The sequence below is a fragment of the Herpailurus yagouaroundi genome, unplaced genomic scaffold (assembly GCF_014898765.1).
Source record: "Herpailurus yagouaroundi ecotype Mexico unplaced genomic scaffold, PumYag 187, whole genome shotgun sequence".
Classification (NCBI taxonomy): Eukaryota; Metazoa; Chordata; class Mammalia; order Carnivora; family Felidae; genus Herpailurus; species Herpailurus yagouaroundi.
The window spans coordinates 18,824,905-18,840,882 of record NW_024412418.1 but is presented as its reverse complement, the minus strand read 5'-3'; the positions used below and the strand labels follow the sequence as shown (position 1 = coordinate 18,840,882).

The window sequence follows — 15,978 nt, the reverse complement described above, 5'->3', positions numbered from 1 at the left end:
GAGACAGAGACAGAGTGTGAGCAGAGGAAGAACAGAGAGGGAGGGAGACACAGAATCTGAAACAGGCTCCAGGCTCTGAGCTGTCAGCACAGAGCCCCATGTGGGGCTTGAGTTCACAAACTGCGAGATCATGACCTGAGCTGAAGTCCGGCATGACCCGACTGAGCCACCCACATGCCCCTGGCCTTAGCCATATTTCGAGTGCTCAATAATCAGTAGTCTAATGGCTGCTATAACTGCACAGCACAGCTCCAGAACTTAAATTGTACTTTCTTCTCTGTGCTTCCAAAGTGCTGTACTTCATTCAGGGCTCTATTATAGCAGAACATTTTTTTATGATTGCCACTATCATCATAACTAGTTCACATTTACAGTATACACACCACATTCCATGTAGAGGTCAACCACTTGCAAAAACCCATTTAATCCCCGTTTAATCCTCTCAACAATCCTACAAGAGGCACTCTTATTATGACTGGTCTGCAGATGAGAAATTGGAAACCAGATTTACACCTAACCCAAGAACTAATGCTACAATTAAACACCAGACATTGATATAGTTATGTTTATACATTGGATTCCCCCATGAGAATGCTCTGATAGGAATAGAGTCCTAGGCACCTTTGTATTCCTGGACTCTAGTAACCAGAAGGTGCTGAAGGTACTGAATAGATGATGAATAGACGGATGGATGGACGGATGGATGAACAAATGAATGAACTATGTAAAACACTGATGTTGGAAGACAATGCTGATATCAGATATCGGCATTTAAAAATTTTTTTTAATGTTTGTTTATTTTTGAGAGGGCGACAGAGTGCAAGTAAGGGAAGGATAAAGAGAGGGGGAGACACAGGATCTGAGGCAGGCTCCAGACTCTGAGCTGTCAGCACAGCTCGAACTCACGAGAGCGGTGAGATAATGACCTGAGCCAAAGTTGGATGCTTAACGAACTGAGCCACCCAGGCGCCCGGCATCCACATTTTTAGAATAACATATATATACTAGTAGTTATTCTATTTTTTTAAGTTATATTTATTTTGAGATAGAGGGTGTGCACAAATTGGGAAGGGGCAGAGACAGAGGGAGAGAGAGAGAATCCCAAGTAGGCTCTGTTCTGTCAGCATAGAGCCAGGGCAGGGCTTGAACTCACTAATGGTTGAGATCATGACCTGAGCTGAAATCAAGAATTGGATGCTTAACTGAGCTACCCAGGTGCCCCTACTAGTAGGTATTCTAAAAAAATCAAAATAGTTTGCAATTGGTGAGGAACATTAATTCTATATGAGAAAATTAATTTTTAATTAAATGCTCCATGTCTCATTTTCTGGAGTTCAGTCCTTTTCCAGAGTGTAGAATCACTAAGCTAAAATATAAAATCATTCTTGGGGCACCTGGGTGGCGCAGTCGGTTAAGCGACCGACTTCAGCCAGGTCACGATCTCGCGGTCCGTGGGTTCGAGCCCCGCGTCAGGCTCTGGGCTGATGGCTTGGAGCCTGGAGCCTGTTTCTGATTCTGTGTCTCCCTCTCTCTCTGCCCCTCGCCCGTTCATGCTCTGTCTCTCTCTGTCCCAAAAATAAATAAACGTTGAAAAAAAAATTAAAAAAATTAAAAATAAAATAAAATATAAAATCATTCTTAAGTTTTATTCCTCTCTACTTACATAAAGAATGTTATCTGTATTTTTCTAAAATATCATTCAAAGCATTGATATATATCTGTGATATCTAACTCATTTACATGACACATAATTGTATATTTCTTTATTAAACCAATTTCTATACCAGATCACTGCTGGTCAAGAAATTACATATCCTGGACTGTGGGTAACTAGACCAAATGAGACATCTACATGTACCTGAATCCCCTAGCTCAGTGCCTGGTATAAGGTCGATCTCAGTAAAGGATGGCTACTATTATTAATACAACAGGACAGGGAAATAAAGATGGGAATAAACCTAATGTTTCTTTTTGAAATCTCTTCCCCAGTAAGCTGTAAGCAGTTCACTTTACTACTTTGTCATTTTTGAGTTTTGGTGGCTAGAGATTTGTTTTGTATTCCTCCACCCCCACCCAGGAAACAAGAGATGATTTGCCCAGAGTCGTTGGAGACGACCGTAAATAACTGTGTCTCCTAAGTCTGAATTTGAGGCTTTATCCTATTACTGATGTGACTTCACTGATGACGTATTAAAGATCATTCTGTAGAGTCAAAAGGCACTTACCATTACTCAAATACAAATTCACGGTTGATAGGCAACAGATATTTCTTGAGTGCTTATTAAGTGCCTGGTTCTGGTGTGATGACAGAATTGTAATACATTTGAGAAAGAAAGAAACCCATTTTCAGAGAATGATATTGATGGTTTAATATTACATAGCCAGGGGTGCCCCTGCATGGCTCAGTCGGTTAAGCATCAGACTCTTGATTTTGGCTCAGGTCATGATGTCGCGGGTTTGTGCAATCAAGCCCCGTGTCGGACTCTGCACTGGTAGTGTGGAGCCTGCTTGAGATTCTCATTCTCCCTTTCTCTCTCTCCCTTTCTCTCTCTCCCTTTCTCTCTCTCTCTCTCCCTCTCTCTCTCTCTCTCCCTCTCTGCCCCTCCCCCACTCACAGTCATGCTCTCTCAAAATAAATAAATTTTAAAAATTACATAACCATTATAGATCTAGAATTGACTTACCATTGAGGTGAGAAAGATAGTCAATATAGGCCAACACATATTCTGGAATGTCTCCATATTTCTTTAGACCCAGTTCAAAAATTTTAAAGGCAACAGATTTGTCCTAGAAGTAGAGAGGAATGTACTGATTTCCATAAAATGTCAGAAAAGATACTCAAAAGAATATTAAAACTACAACACCTAAACAAGTTACATTAAATATTAAAGTGGAAACTAAAATCATATTAAGTAAAAATTGCTGAGCTAAAAAAAACCAAGGGGCTTAAATAAGGTATAAATAAGCAGGCAGTGGGGATTTGGATGATGTTTCATATAATTTTACACAGATACACTTGGACTTCCTTTATGATATGGAGCAATTAAAACTTAATGACAGGGGGTGCCTGGGTGGTTCAGCTGGTTAAATGTCTGATGTTTGGTCTTGGCTCAGGTCTTGATCTCATGGTTGTGAGTTCAAGCCCCATGGTGGGCTCCACACTGGGCGTGAAGCCTACTTAAAAAACAAGAAACAAAAACAAAATAACAGAAGGGGCACCTGGCTGGCTCAGTCAAAAGAGCATGTGACTTTTGATCTCGGTTGTGAGTTCAAGCCCCATGTTGGGTGCAGAGATTACTTAAAAATATCTTAAAACAAAAAACAAAAAACCTTAATGACAGAAACCAGGACTATCTTTCTTTTAATTAATGTATCTCAGATGAAGGAAATATTTTACCTTTATATTTCAGCACTTACCTTACTACAGTAATACTCCATGAGTGCTGCAGTAACATAGACATGGTGGCGGGTTCTGGTATCTTCTCTTGCTTTTTTAAATATCATTCTTCCAGATTTGATACCTTCTGCTCTTCTCGCAAATTTCATATATTGGATATATACCTATGGAAAAACATTAAAAAATTTTTTTTAATGTTTATTTATTTTTGAGAGAGAGAGGGGAGAGAGTGTGAGTTGGGGCAGGGAGGCAGAGAGAGAGGGAAACACAGAATCTGAAGCAGGCCCCAGGCTCCGAGCTGTTGGCACAGAACCCAACATGGGGCTTAAACTCATAAGCTGCAAGATCATGACCTGAGCTGAAGTCAGACACTTAACCGACTGAGCCACCCAGACGCCCCAAAGGCATTTCTTTTCTACAGATTAGCCTAATGTGATCCCTGTAGCATCCAATACAGTCTCACTTTATTCATATACTAGTATGTTTCCTATCTAAGAAAGCAATCTTGAATACCCAAGACAACAGAAAGTAAGCTTATAGATAGTGCTCTATTTAAATCCACAAGTATGGGGCGCCTGGGTGGCTCAGTTGGTGAGTTTGAGCCCCGCGTCGGGCTCTGGGCTGATGACTCAGAGCCTGGAGACTGCTTCCGATTCTGTGTCTCCTTCTCTCTCTGCCCCTCCCCCCTTCATGCTCTGTCTCTCTATCTCAAAAATAAATAAAACGTTAAAAAAAAATTTTTAAATCCACAAGCAAAGTTTTTCTGGTATTAAAGATGTGTACAAATAAATTTTTAAAAATTGATACATAATTCACATACCACAAAATTCACCCTTTAAAGTGTACAATTCAAGGTGTCTACTATATGCATGAGGTTGTACAATGAACACTACTGCCTAAATCCAGAATATGCAAATTAAATTTTAAGGAGGAAATAAAAGTGAAACTACTAGAACACACTCCATTAATAAATTCCAACACCTAAAAAGGTTTGATCTAATACAAGCATGTTTAATAATATATGTTTAACTTTATACTTTCCTGGTTTATTGCTTTAAAAGCCCACTACTCTATTTTTCCAAAGACCATATAATGTAACTTTACTGATAAACTATTAATGAGTCATTTTATACTCAGCACCACAGAGTGCTCAACACATGATAAGTATGTCATATTTGTTCAGTGAACAAATGTTTCTGGAATATGAGTAGGGTCCTGATTTGCCCAGTTTTGATGATGTTAAACTGTGTTACCCAGTTTTGACAGGTGGATACATGAATGGATGAACGAACTAGGAGTTCCTTGAGGAAAGAGATTTCCTCCAGTTTGTTGTTATAGTTCTGGAATCTAGCATGGTACACAGCACAGAGCAGTTTGCTAAATGAATTTTAAAATGATGAATAAATGCAAGCAAGTACAACAGTGGAATCCCAATACAAACAAAAAAGCAGTGTAGATTTCACTTGAGGCAGAGGGTCTCTAGGGCCGCATACATTGGCCTGTCCCCTTCTCCTCCCGATGAAAAAGCTTCATTGCACTTCTATAGAAACTCAGGACTTTGAAAATCACTGTTATACAGCAGAATTCAGGATAAAGTGAGTTGCAGTCCAATTCCTTTCCAGAATGTTGGTTTCTCTTGCTTCCATTTATTTAAAAAGATTTATTTATTAGGCAACAATTATGTGCCATAAATGGCTTTAAACTGTGATCATGAGGAATCCCCACTGTTTCATTCTGCTTCATTCAAAACAAAGCAAAACAAAACAAAACAAAAAAACAACTAAGAGAACAGAACAGACTACGAAGGGGGTCACATCATGGAATTTTTGCAAGGTGACTGAAGTGTTTTGTATAATTGTGACAGTGGTCCCATGACTCAATGTTATTGGTCAAGATTCACAGAACTATATCCAAAAAAACCAGTGAATTGTAATATGTGTAAATTAGAAATTTGTTAAAGCTGACAGCAAAGGTGTTAAAGACACTTATGATGTTACTCACCAAGGTGGGGTCAATATCCTCAATTGCCAAAAGTCTGTTATATATACTGTGAACTTTCTCATACTTCATGCGACTCTAAGGTGGTAGAGAAGAAGTGGATATAAATATATATTCATAAACAAGCAGGATTTGAGCTCTGAGGAATCCAGAGGCTGTACCCCACAATGGCACCTGCTTTGAGCATAAATATATAATGAGCTGAGGACTAATACCTGTTCATTTTGCATCATCTCTACTAAAAGCAAGATGCCTGGCAAAGAAGCAGCCAGAAAAGTAATTCAGTCCTACAGTAAAAACTCCAGTTATAAGAAAGTTCTAAATATTGTTACTGACCTCTTCATAATCTGCATATGCAAAATAAAGAAGCATATTCTTCTTTAATAAAGTGCTTATGGCTCTTTCATATATATTAGCAGCTTCATCACTAAATAATTTGGCATTATTCATATCCTAGGAGAGGAAAAAAAAGAAAGCTCACTCTTCAATAATTTTAATACAGTTGAAAGAGAATGAATATACACACTCGTATATACATACAGACACATATGCTTGTCTGGATTCTAAAAAAAAATTCCAAAGACTTCTTCTGTATATTACTTAACATACAGAAGAAACCATCGTTTTAATGCCTTAAGAAACAGCCCCTATAATTTTGACTAAGTACTCTGAGTGTCACTAAGCTTCATACTAACAGAAGATTAAAATTTTCAACACCTATACTTTATTACCAAAATTCAGTGTTATATTTTTAGCAAATTATTGCTATATTAAAACCACGAAAAGGCCAAAACGGGGATGAGGAATACTTACCCCCTTTTCTGCAAGCAGTTTACTTGACTGTTCAAGATACTGGGCAGCTTCATACCAAATATCAGGGTGATGGCCCAGTACAAGCAGGCACTGTTCATAAGCAAACATAACTAGGGAAGACATTCATAACATTCAATGAAAATAAATATTATTTTTTTTTTATTTTTTTTATTTTTAAAAATTTTTTTTTCAACATTTATTTATTTTTGGGACAGAGAGACAGAGCATGAACAGGGGAGGGGCAGAGAGAGAGGGAGACACAGAATCGGAAACAGGCTCCAGGCTCTGAGCCATCAGCCCAGAGCCTGACGCAGGGCTCAAACTCGCGGAGCGCGAGATCGTGACCTGGCTGAAGTCGGACGCTTAACCAACTGCGCCACCCAGGCGCCCCGAAAATAAATATTATTTATGAAACTATCAATACAAGCATCACAACTAACTTAGTAGGCTAAAACAGGTCCCTCGATAATGAATGATAATTAGAAATACAAGCTTTAGTGATTTCAAGCACCATTATCCACCCAAGCCCCATCTATCCATCCATTATTTTTTAAAGTTTATTTGTGTGTGAGACAGAGTGAGAGAGTGTGCACAGGTGTGCAAGCAGAAGAGGGGCAGAGAGAGAGAGAGGGAGAGAGAATCCTAGGGCAGGCTCTGCATAGTCAATGCACAGCCTCATGTGGGGCTCGATCTCAAGAACCATGAGATCAGGACCTGAGCTGAAATCAAGAGTTGGATGCTTAACTGAGCCACCCAGGTGCCCCCATCCATCATTTTTAAATTAGTATTTACCCAGTACAAACTATATGCTAGGGAATGTGAGAGACACACTTCCTATACTCAAGAAGTCTACAGTGTGTTGGGAAGACTGATTGTACGAAAGCAATTATAAAAATTAGTAGCTATTATGATGAGGAAAATACAGTGTACTCTTGAACTTACAGCAGTCAGACTTAACGTCGTTTAGGGACTCAAGAAAAGCTTCACTAAGGAACTGACATCTAAAGCAAAATCTGAAGAAGGGACTGATCAGATCAGATCAGAAGAAGAATCTGGTCAGATGAGAGAGTAAGGGAAGTGCAGGAAGAACCAGGAAAATGGTATAGGCAAAGGAAACTACCTACAAAGGCTTATAGGTAAGAGCAAGGCCAGACTGAGAAAAATTCTAGTTCTGGCAGCAGCAGATTTGTTTCCATCAGACTTTTCTGAAAATAAAAATCATAAACCAAAAAATACAAAAAACAACTATCTAAAGGTGAAGGAGAATGACCAAAAGAAACCAGTGGCCAAAACAGAAACCAGAGAAGATTGAGCCCTTAGGAAATCAGAACCACACTGGCCAAGATCCACATTTAATATGGCTTTTCCCCTCAGCGGCAATCCCTGTGTGTACAGTTCTGGGATAGCTAGATCTCAAGTCAAATACTGAAGTCTTACTGGCTAGAAGTAGTTAACATGGCATTCTGGACTACGAGAGCTGCTAGAAAATTAAGAGGGGAAATTCCCCAAAGGAGAGAGCCACAGAGGGTGGAGCCTGAAAATCAGCAGAAATGCCCTTAAATCTTTAGCAGGCCTCTGAAATATACATATACAGAGAAGAATACAAACAGCTCCAGTGAAAAGCAAAGCTGGAAGACTGAAAGAGCGGAATAGGTTTCTCAGCAGCTACCCACTGTCACGGAGACCAAGTTTAGAATTTGAGTCCCATCAAGTTAGAGGGTCTGGGTAAACACCTTGAACTTTCCATTCTTTTTTAGGAGTAAAAACTTGGTCCCAGGACTAAGAGATTTACCCTGAGATTAAGGGCAAAACTAAAACAGATCCATTCTAACAAGGTCCAGGTGATCTGCCAGTAACTTAACTCCCTGCTAAAATAAAACTCAACATTTTTCAGAGGCAGATGGCAGGATCCAGTCTTTATAATGTATCATTTGTATATCTGTACAATGTCCAAAAGAAAAAAATTAACTGTCTAGACTATGACAAAACAGGAAAATGTGACCCGCAGTCAAGAGAAAAAGAAACCAACTCCCTGATAGTGCAGACATTGGAATTAGTAGATGAGGACTTTGGAACTATTATAAATATGTTTAAGGACATAAAGAAAAAGATGGTAATGGACATGGAATCTCAACAGAGAAATGGAAACTATAAAAAAGGAACTATAAAAATACAGGGGCACCTGGGTGGCTCAGGTGGTTAAGCGCTGGACTTAATTTCGGCTCAGGTCATGATCTCACCATTCATGAAATCGAGCCCCACAACAGGCTCCACACTGACAGCTCTCCCTCTCTCTCCACCCCACCCCCACTTGCACTCTCTCTCAAAATAAATAAATATACATTTTTTAAAAATACAAAAATTTCTGAAACAGAAATTTATGGAACTGAAAAGTATAATATCTGAAACAAATAATTGACTGGATGGGTTTAGCAGCAGATTGGATATGATAAAGGTCAGTGAACATGAAGATAGATCTATAGAATTCATTGAATCTGAAGAACATAAGAGAAAAAAAAGACTGGAGGTAACAAACAGCCTGTGGGATAATATCAAGTTACCTCTTTTTGTGATAAGCGTCTGATCTTCCGTACGAAGAGGGTTGCTCTTTTCCCACTGTATGTATTTCTTCCACATATCCACCTGCTGGGCTTCTTGGGGAGTATTCTGAGGAGGCACTGAGGGAGCATTACGGTCCAAACCTTTCATTACTGTCTCATATTCCTAGACAACAAGCATTTATAATTCTGTGGTGAGCCTAGGAACAACTCAGATATACGGAATTGAATTGATCAGTTTAGAATACTTTGTTCAAAATGCCTATTTTTCCCAAATACCACTTTGTTAATATACTCTAAAAACTAAGAGCAGGGAGAAAGATAACAGAGGAATACTTACCCGTGAACAAGTTCCCAGGCCTGAGTGAACAGAACACCCCTGGGCCCTCTCTGCAGGTGATCTAGGAGGTCACTCTCCAGGACAGAGGAGTTGACAGATCAACATGACTGATGATCTGGTGGCATCATTACTGCCATCTTTGGAGACACTGTCTGTCTTTTAAAATTTCAATAGTTGGTATTACTAGGCTATCTTCCCTAACTTCTAACAGTGTCAATGAATGGAAAGGTATGCCCACAAGATAAAAATCTGTCCCTGAGACCTGTGAGACCACAAAGTAGTACAATATTCAAATATGTATGAGCACATAGGAGGGAAGCATAAGAACTGTTTCATCAACTGTAGATAGAACCTTGTCTGTATATCCCGCTCATGTATTTTAATTTTTTTTAATGTTTATTTATTTTTGAGAGAGAGAGAGAGAGTGAATGGGGCAGGGGCAGAGAAAGACAGGGAGACACAGATCTGAAGCAGGCTCCAGGCTCTGAGCTGTCAGCACAGAGCCCAACACGGGGCTCAAACCCATGAATCGTGAGATCATGATGAGCTAAAGTCAAACACTTAACCACATGAGCCACCCAGATGCCCCCTGTTTATGTATTTTAAAAAAAATCTTTCCAGGGACACCTGGGTGACTCAGTTTGTTGAGTGTCCAACTCTTGATTTGAGCTCAAGTCGTGATGCCAGGGTCATGGGATCAAGCCCCATGTCAGGCTCTGTGCTCAGTGTGGAGCCTGCTTAAGATATTCTCTCTCTCTCTCTCTCTCTCCCTCTCCCTCTCCCTCTCCCTCTGTCTCTCTCTTAAAAAAAAAAATAAAGAAAAAATTTTTTTCTAAACTTGATTTATTCTATTTTTGTCCTTTAACATGTATGTAAAGAGGTATTTCATTTCAAATATATCATCCATTCAGACAATGCAATTAACTGCCACTGGTTAAGATTGCTAATAATTGAAAATGTCAAGAGGAACATCAGACAGAGAAAGCTCTTGTGTAAACACCATACTCATCATTATAGTAAGTGCCCTGTCAGAACCCCATACCTTTGCTACACGCCTAGCATTCATGTAATCTCGACTCCGATCTTCAATCATTTTTTTAGCTAAATGAATATTGATACCCTAGGAAAAAACAAAGGGAAATGTATATTATTTTAAAATTAAGTATATTTTAACATTAGCATAATACAGTTAATCTGTTCATTTACTAAGTCACTTTAAATTCTTTATTTTAAAAGACTTTGTTAATAAAATAAAGATTCAATCACATTACATGCTTCAGAGATCAAGGAGGATCTGCTTATATCTGTTAGGAGCTGGCAGTAAGTCTCCATGTATCAGGAATTTCTAAAGATAAGGAATCATTTGGAAAGGGTCAATTATTTCATATAAGATTATACTAATAAAGAACTCTGTACAGATTCATCAGGGTGAACAGCCATCGCTTCACTTTAAAAGTCCTTTTTTAACTAGGTCTGCATAACTTTAAAAACAAATGCCAAAGTAGCATGGAGATACAAAACATTATCTTTCACACTTAGTAATTCTCAAAAAGTAGTCCAAGGAGTCCTGTTCCCTAAGACCCTTTCAGGGGTTTTCAGAGGCTACATGATGTTATTAATATCATAACACGTTGAATTTAAATTTTTTTTTCAACATTTATTTATTTTTGGGACAGAGAGAGACAGAGCATGAACGGGGGAGGGGCAGAGAGAGAGGGAGACACAGAATCGGAAACAGGCTCCAGGCTCCGAGCCATCAGCCCAGAGCCTGACGCGGGGCTCGAACTCACGGACCGCGAGATCGTGACCTGGCTGAAGTCGGCCGCTTAACCGACTGCGCCACCCAGGCGTCCCCATAACACGTTGAATTTAGAAGCAGATATGAAAATCTTCCATTAACTTCTATTAAGTTAGGTAGAGATTCACAAAAATATAAAACAAGGCCACTCTCCTCACTAAATTTTTCTTGCTTTGGAAAAGACAGTTTGTTTTAATGCTATTTATGTTAAAATTTAAAATGTAAGGAATTTATTATTGTGAAATACAAATGAAATAATAAATATCTTGGAAATTTCTCAGTTTTAATCTCAATATGCTAAATACTAATAGATAAAAGCCACATTAAAAGTTCTTTGTAATCTTCATCAATTCTTAAAATCCCAAGACCAAAAAATTTGACAACCACTGCTCATGCCTATGAGGGAACAGTTTCAATACCCTACACAGTTCTTCCCCATCACAATGGACATATCAGAAATTTTTTAACAATAGAGCTTATTTGGCATGTATGTTTACATATATAAGCCGATTAGCTCAGCTGGTTAAAAAATGTGCCAGTGATGGGCACCTGGGTGGCTCAGTTGGTTAAGCATCTGATATCGGCTCAGGTCGTATCTCACAGTTCAAGTCCAGTATCAGGTGAGTCCAGTATCAGGTGAGCTCAAGCCCCGCTTCGGGTGAGCAAGAGCCCCGCTCCTCTCTCTTTCTCCCTCTCTCTCTCTGCCCCTCGCTCACTTTTGCCCTCCCTCTCTCAAAAAAAAAAAAAAAAAAAAAACAGCCACTGAGACAAAGATCTTGGACTGCAGCCTCCCTGCATGCCAACAATCACAGCACTATAACTACATGAAAGAGAAGCAATGCAACTGATCATTACTACTGGAAACAATTCTAATAAGGTCCCATTTAATAAGAGATGAATGGCAATGTGTATGCATGACTGTGTGGTTTAGCACTGAATACAAGTGGTTTTGTAAGAATTGTAATTTCTCCCAGGGTATTCTCTAAAAAATAACTCAGTAGTATTAGGAGACTCTCAAAACCTTCCAAAAACATTAGGAATGGTTCTTTGATTACAATCAATATAAAAACAAACCTGTGTAGCGCTAATATCCAGGCACCTTATACTAACGAGGCCAGAATCCACAAATCCACAATGCATAAAAATTAAAAACAAAAAAACTAAAAATGGCTTAGTTATAATAATAAACTACTCTGGCCTAATTTACCTCTTCATACTTGTTATAGTCTCTCCAGAGTTGTTCAATATTGATCATTGGATTAACACAACCTCGTTGATAAACTCTTCGGACAGCTGTTATTCTCTGATTTTCTGCATAAGATCCAACAGCTTCCCTGGCATTGGATTAAAAAAATGTTATCAATTATATTATGGCTAAAGCCATTATTCACATGGGAAAAAAAAAAACTATAAAAATACTTACACGCCTTTTAAGAAATTAATGTAATCCACCCAAATCTAAGAAATAAAATAAAATGTCAGTATCTTTCTTGATATTTTCAAATTTATTATGTGTATAGCATATATATGGAAAAAACTTAAGTCTACCTGATAAGACATAATTTCCATTCCAATTTTATCCAGTGCAAAGTCATATGCTTGAGCCATTTTTTCTCTGAAATAAATGTGACAGACATGTTTTTAAATTATTTATTTTCTAAAAAGGTTTTATTATTATTTTAAGATTTTAGTTTTAAGTAATCTCTAATCCAATGTGAGGCTTGAACTCACAACCCAAGATCAAGAGTCATATGTTCTATTGACTGAACTAGCCAGGCACCCCAAAATACATGTTAATAATAAACATTCATTTATTATTAAAATATATCTACAAATAAAACATACAGGGCACCATATGTCAGGTCAGAGCCCGCTTTGGATCTTTTGTCTGCACCCCTCCCCCACTCTCTCTCAAAAATAAACATTAAATATATATATATATTTTTTTTTTAAAGACACAATCATAACTTCTGATCATAAGATGAAAACAGCATTTGAACTTTTTGTCTAAGCAAAAATGTAAAGACATTTTTGCAAATATATAAAGTAGTTCTTTTGTGTTTAGTTTGTCAGTCTTTAATGTATATGCTTTATTTTTTTAACTACTGCTTGTGAGCTTATCAAAACTAAAGCCCATATTTCACTTATTGTTATATTCTTTAAATTGCCTAATCTTACATGTAGCAGATTCAAATGTGGAAATATCTGATTCTCTGATTGAGGAGATACACTGTGTCTGAAGATGTATTAGCTCTGAAGTAAAATATAGGAAGAAAGAACTTCCTCTTCAATATAAGATAATAAAAGATAATGAGGAACAGAAAATACAGAATTCTAGTTATAGAAATTCTAGTTTGACAACAAGCCTGCCAACAAAGTGACTGGGTGTTAACAAATGTACAGTGTTTCAATATAGAAGAAGGGCTTGGGTGATTTGATTCTCCAGAATAAGACCGACACCAGTGGCTTTCTTTGAAGCACTTTTCCCAAGGTTTACTGACTTCTCAGAGAACCCTGACTTTTCGGACTGTTAAGTCTCCCCTAAGTTAAGAGAAGGTGTGAGTTTATGTGGGGTTGACTGTGTGCCTGGAGACGACTTATTCTTAAGATCTTGTTTTAACTTACTTGTAACTTGGCAGTTTACCCTTAGTTTCTCGAACGTATGAAAGATAACACTTCCATAAATCAATGTGCAAAACCTTCATAAGGCATCTCTGAAATAGCTATAAATACAAGAAAATATTATCAGAATCTATGGTTAGATAAATTTCACATGTATGTGGGTGAAATGGAACATTAAAAAAACAAATTCAGCTATTTTCATTAATTTATTATCTTGTTACAGATAAATGGCAAATTTAACAAATCCCTCCTATTTTCAGTTTAGATAATCAAAATCATTCTCATGATTTTGGTCAGTAGAGTATAATTATTTTCTTTCCCAAAATTTTTATTGTGAACATTTTCAACCATACAAAAAACTCAAATAAGTATAATGAACTCTTATATAATCACTACCTAGATTCAACAATTGTTACCATTTTACTAGATTTGCCTATATATGGTAAGTCCTGAGTTAAGCTTTAGCATAAAATTCAAAGTATGTTTATGAGAACTCACCTTTTCAACCTTGTCATAATTTTTAGCTTTTATCTGAAGAGAAAGAGAAAAATGTAGAATTAACATTATTGTTTTTAGAGTATTAAAACACCATGCCTGAGATTTTTGACTAATCTTGCAAATTCATCCTTACACTTTCCTACTAATTCTGCCTTACAAAAATAACAAATAGAATTTTGAGTGCAACATGGGTAATTATGCACTGTAAATGTGCCTTATGTAAACTGATTCTACACAGATAGCTTTTCATCAACTATTTGTTTAAATTTTATAAATTTCAAAGTGTATAAGTCACAAGGTGAATACAGAAATATATACAAGACATACAGAGCTTTATGTATCCAATGAAGACAAACTTAAAGCTTTATTTTCCTTGAATAGCTAATTACTAGAACAATCTGAGTACAGTTGCAAAAAGATTTGCTAACTTCGACTACAATTAAATTTCAGTCACCCAGTCAGCCTCCTATATTCTAGGCACTGTGGTAGGAACTGTGGCTACCACAGTGAACAAAACAAGCATAGTTTGCCTGTGTCCTCATAGAACTCACAGTGTAATGGAAAAGTATGTCAAGATGAGGAAAATATAGGGTGCTCTGGGTGCATTTAGAAGAAGCCTAAAACTCAGACTTGAGTAGTTGCAGAAAATTTCCTGGAAAAAGTGAAGATGTTAAGGATGAGGTGTTAGGCTGGTAAAGGGAGGGAGGACTTATTCCAGGCAAGAGGAATAACACGTGCAAAGACCAAGGTTAAATATGATTAGATTTCTCTTTCTCTGAATATTTTCATTAGATGGTAGGTGGGATCAGTTGCTCAACTGTGATGTATCAACAAATCTTTTTCACCCAGATAGGTGGATAATTTGATTGGTTAGAGAAATCCTGTGGTCCTTTTCTCTCAGCAGTATGTATAAATTTTCTATTTTCTGCCTTATGGTGATGCCGATGAGAACTTTGATGACAAGCTCTTTTTCTTTTGCTGATAACTTGGCTTTCTCTCTGGAACTTGTAAGATTTCCCCTTGATCTTCAGAGTCCATAAATTTTGAGAGGATATGCCTAAGTCTTTCCACTTTGAGGCAGTTTAGTCAAGGCTCTGAAGTCAGAACTCTCGGGTTTACACTGACTACCCACTTAACCTTTTTTTTCCTTATCTGAAAAACAGTGATAATAATAGCTATTTTCTAAGGCTGTTGTAAGGACTCAAAGAGTTAATAAATGTGAAGCCATTAGAACACTGCCTGGCAAAGTGAGCACATAGTAGGTGCCATTTATTATCCTATTAGCACAAATTCTGCGTGGAATTTAGCCTGTCCTTTGAAAAATAAAGGCATTTTTCAGCTCAAGAATTAAAAAAAAATTATTGCCTCTCTTCCATCTGTTCCTTTTCCTTTTAGAACTCTTATTATACACATCACATCTCCTTGTTCTATCCTCAAAATCTGTCATTTTTACCCTGTCTTTTGCATTTTTGGTCTAGGCTTAAAATTATTTCTTCCACTGGATTTTCCAGGCCAATTATTTAGGTCTCCATGTTACCATTCTCCTCCATTTGCTTATCACTGTAGTTAGTTAAAAAATAATGGGTTTTGGCTCATTTGTTAAAAATACTGCACTTTCAGTGTCGCTGTATTCATATCATTTTGTGGAAGTTGTTGTCTCCTCTATTCTGTTGGGGGCTGTCCCCAAGAGTTTAGTTAGCATCCTTTCTTGTTGCTGGATCCTTAGGCGTGTAGTTGTTTTTTCTGTCAGTTCAATGAAGCTCAGTGTTGCCAGACTTAGTGTAGTAGGTGACCCTTTCTCTATTGTGACAGCTATGTAGCAGGGGTAGACAGCAAACAGGCTGTTCGTGGTCTTTGGACAAAGAACCAGAAAGAAATCTTTGTTAAGAGTAGGGAGGATTCAGCCTGCTGGTTCTACTCCTTTTTGGTTTCTTGGAAGCCACACTGATGTCAA

General features: G+C 37.7%; 1 protein-coding gene across 1 annotated transcript in view; it reads right to left on the bottom strand.

Annotated features, from left to right (window-relative positions):
* The window catches only part of CSTF3 (cleavage stimulation factor subunit 3), a 73,551-nt gene that overhangs the window by 8,467 nt on the left and 49,106 nt on the right, over nucleotides 1-15,978 (bottom strand). The window contains exons 4-15 of the mRNA XM_040495502.1: nucleotides 14,025-14,057; nucleotides 13,530-13,627; nucleotides 12,453-12,519; nucleotides 12,328-12,362; nucleotides 12,112-12,238; nucleotides 10,149-10,226; nucleotides 8,770-8,932; nucleotides 6,209-6,318; nucleotides 5,732-5,848; nucleotides 5,399-5,473; nucleotides 3,418-3,561; nucleotides 2,685-2,787 (exon numbers count right to left, since the gene is read on the bottom strand). Of these exons, the coding sequence (XP_040351436.1) occupies nucleotides 2,685-2,787; nucleotides 3,418-3,561; nucleotides 5,399-5,473; nucleotides 5,732-5,848; nucleotides 6,209-6,318; nucleotides 8,770-8,932; nucleotides 10,149-10,226; nucleotides 12,112-12,238; nucleotides 12,328-12,362; nucleotides 12,453-12,519; nucleotides 13,530-13,627; nucleotides 14,025-14,057 (1,150 nt within the window). The remainder of the gene's footprint in view (nucleotides 1-2,684; nucleotides 2,788-3,417; nucleotides 3,562-5,398; nucleotides 5,474-5,731; nucleotides 5,849-6,208; nucleotides 6,319-8,769; nucleotides 8,933-10,148; nucleotides 10,227-12,111; nucleotides 12,239-12,327; nucleotides 12,363-12,452; nucleotides 12,520-13,529; nucleotides 13,628-14,024; nucleotides 14,058-15,978) is intronic.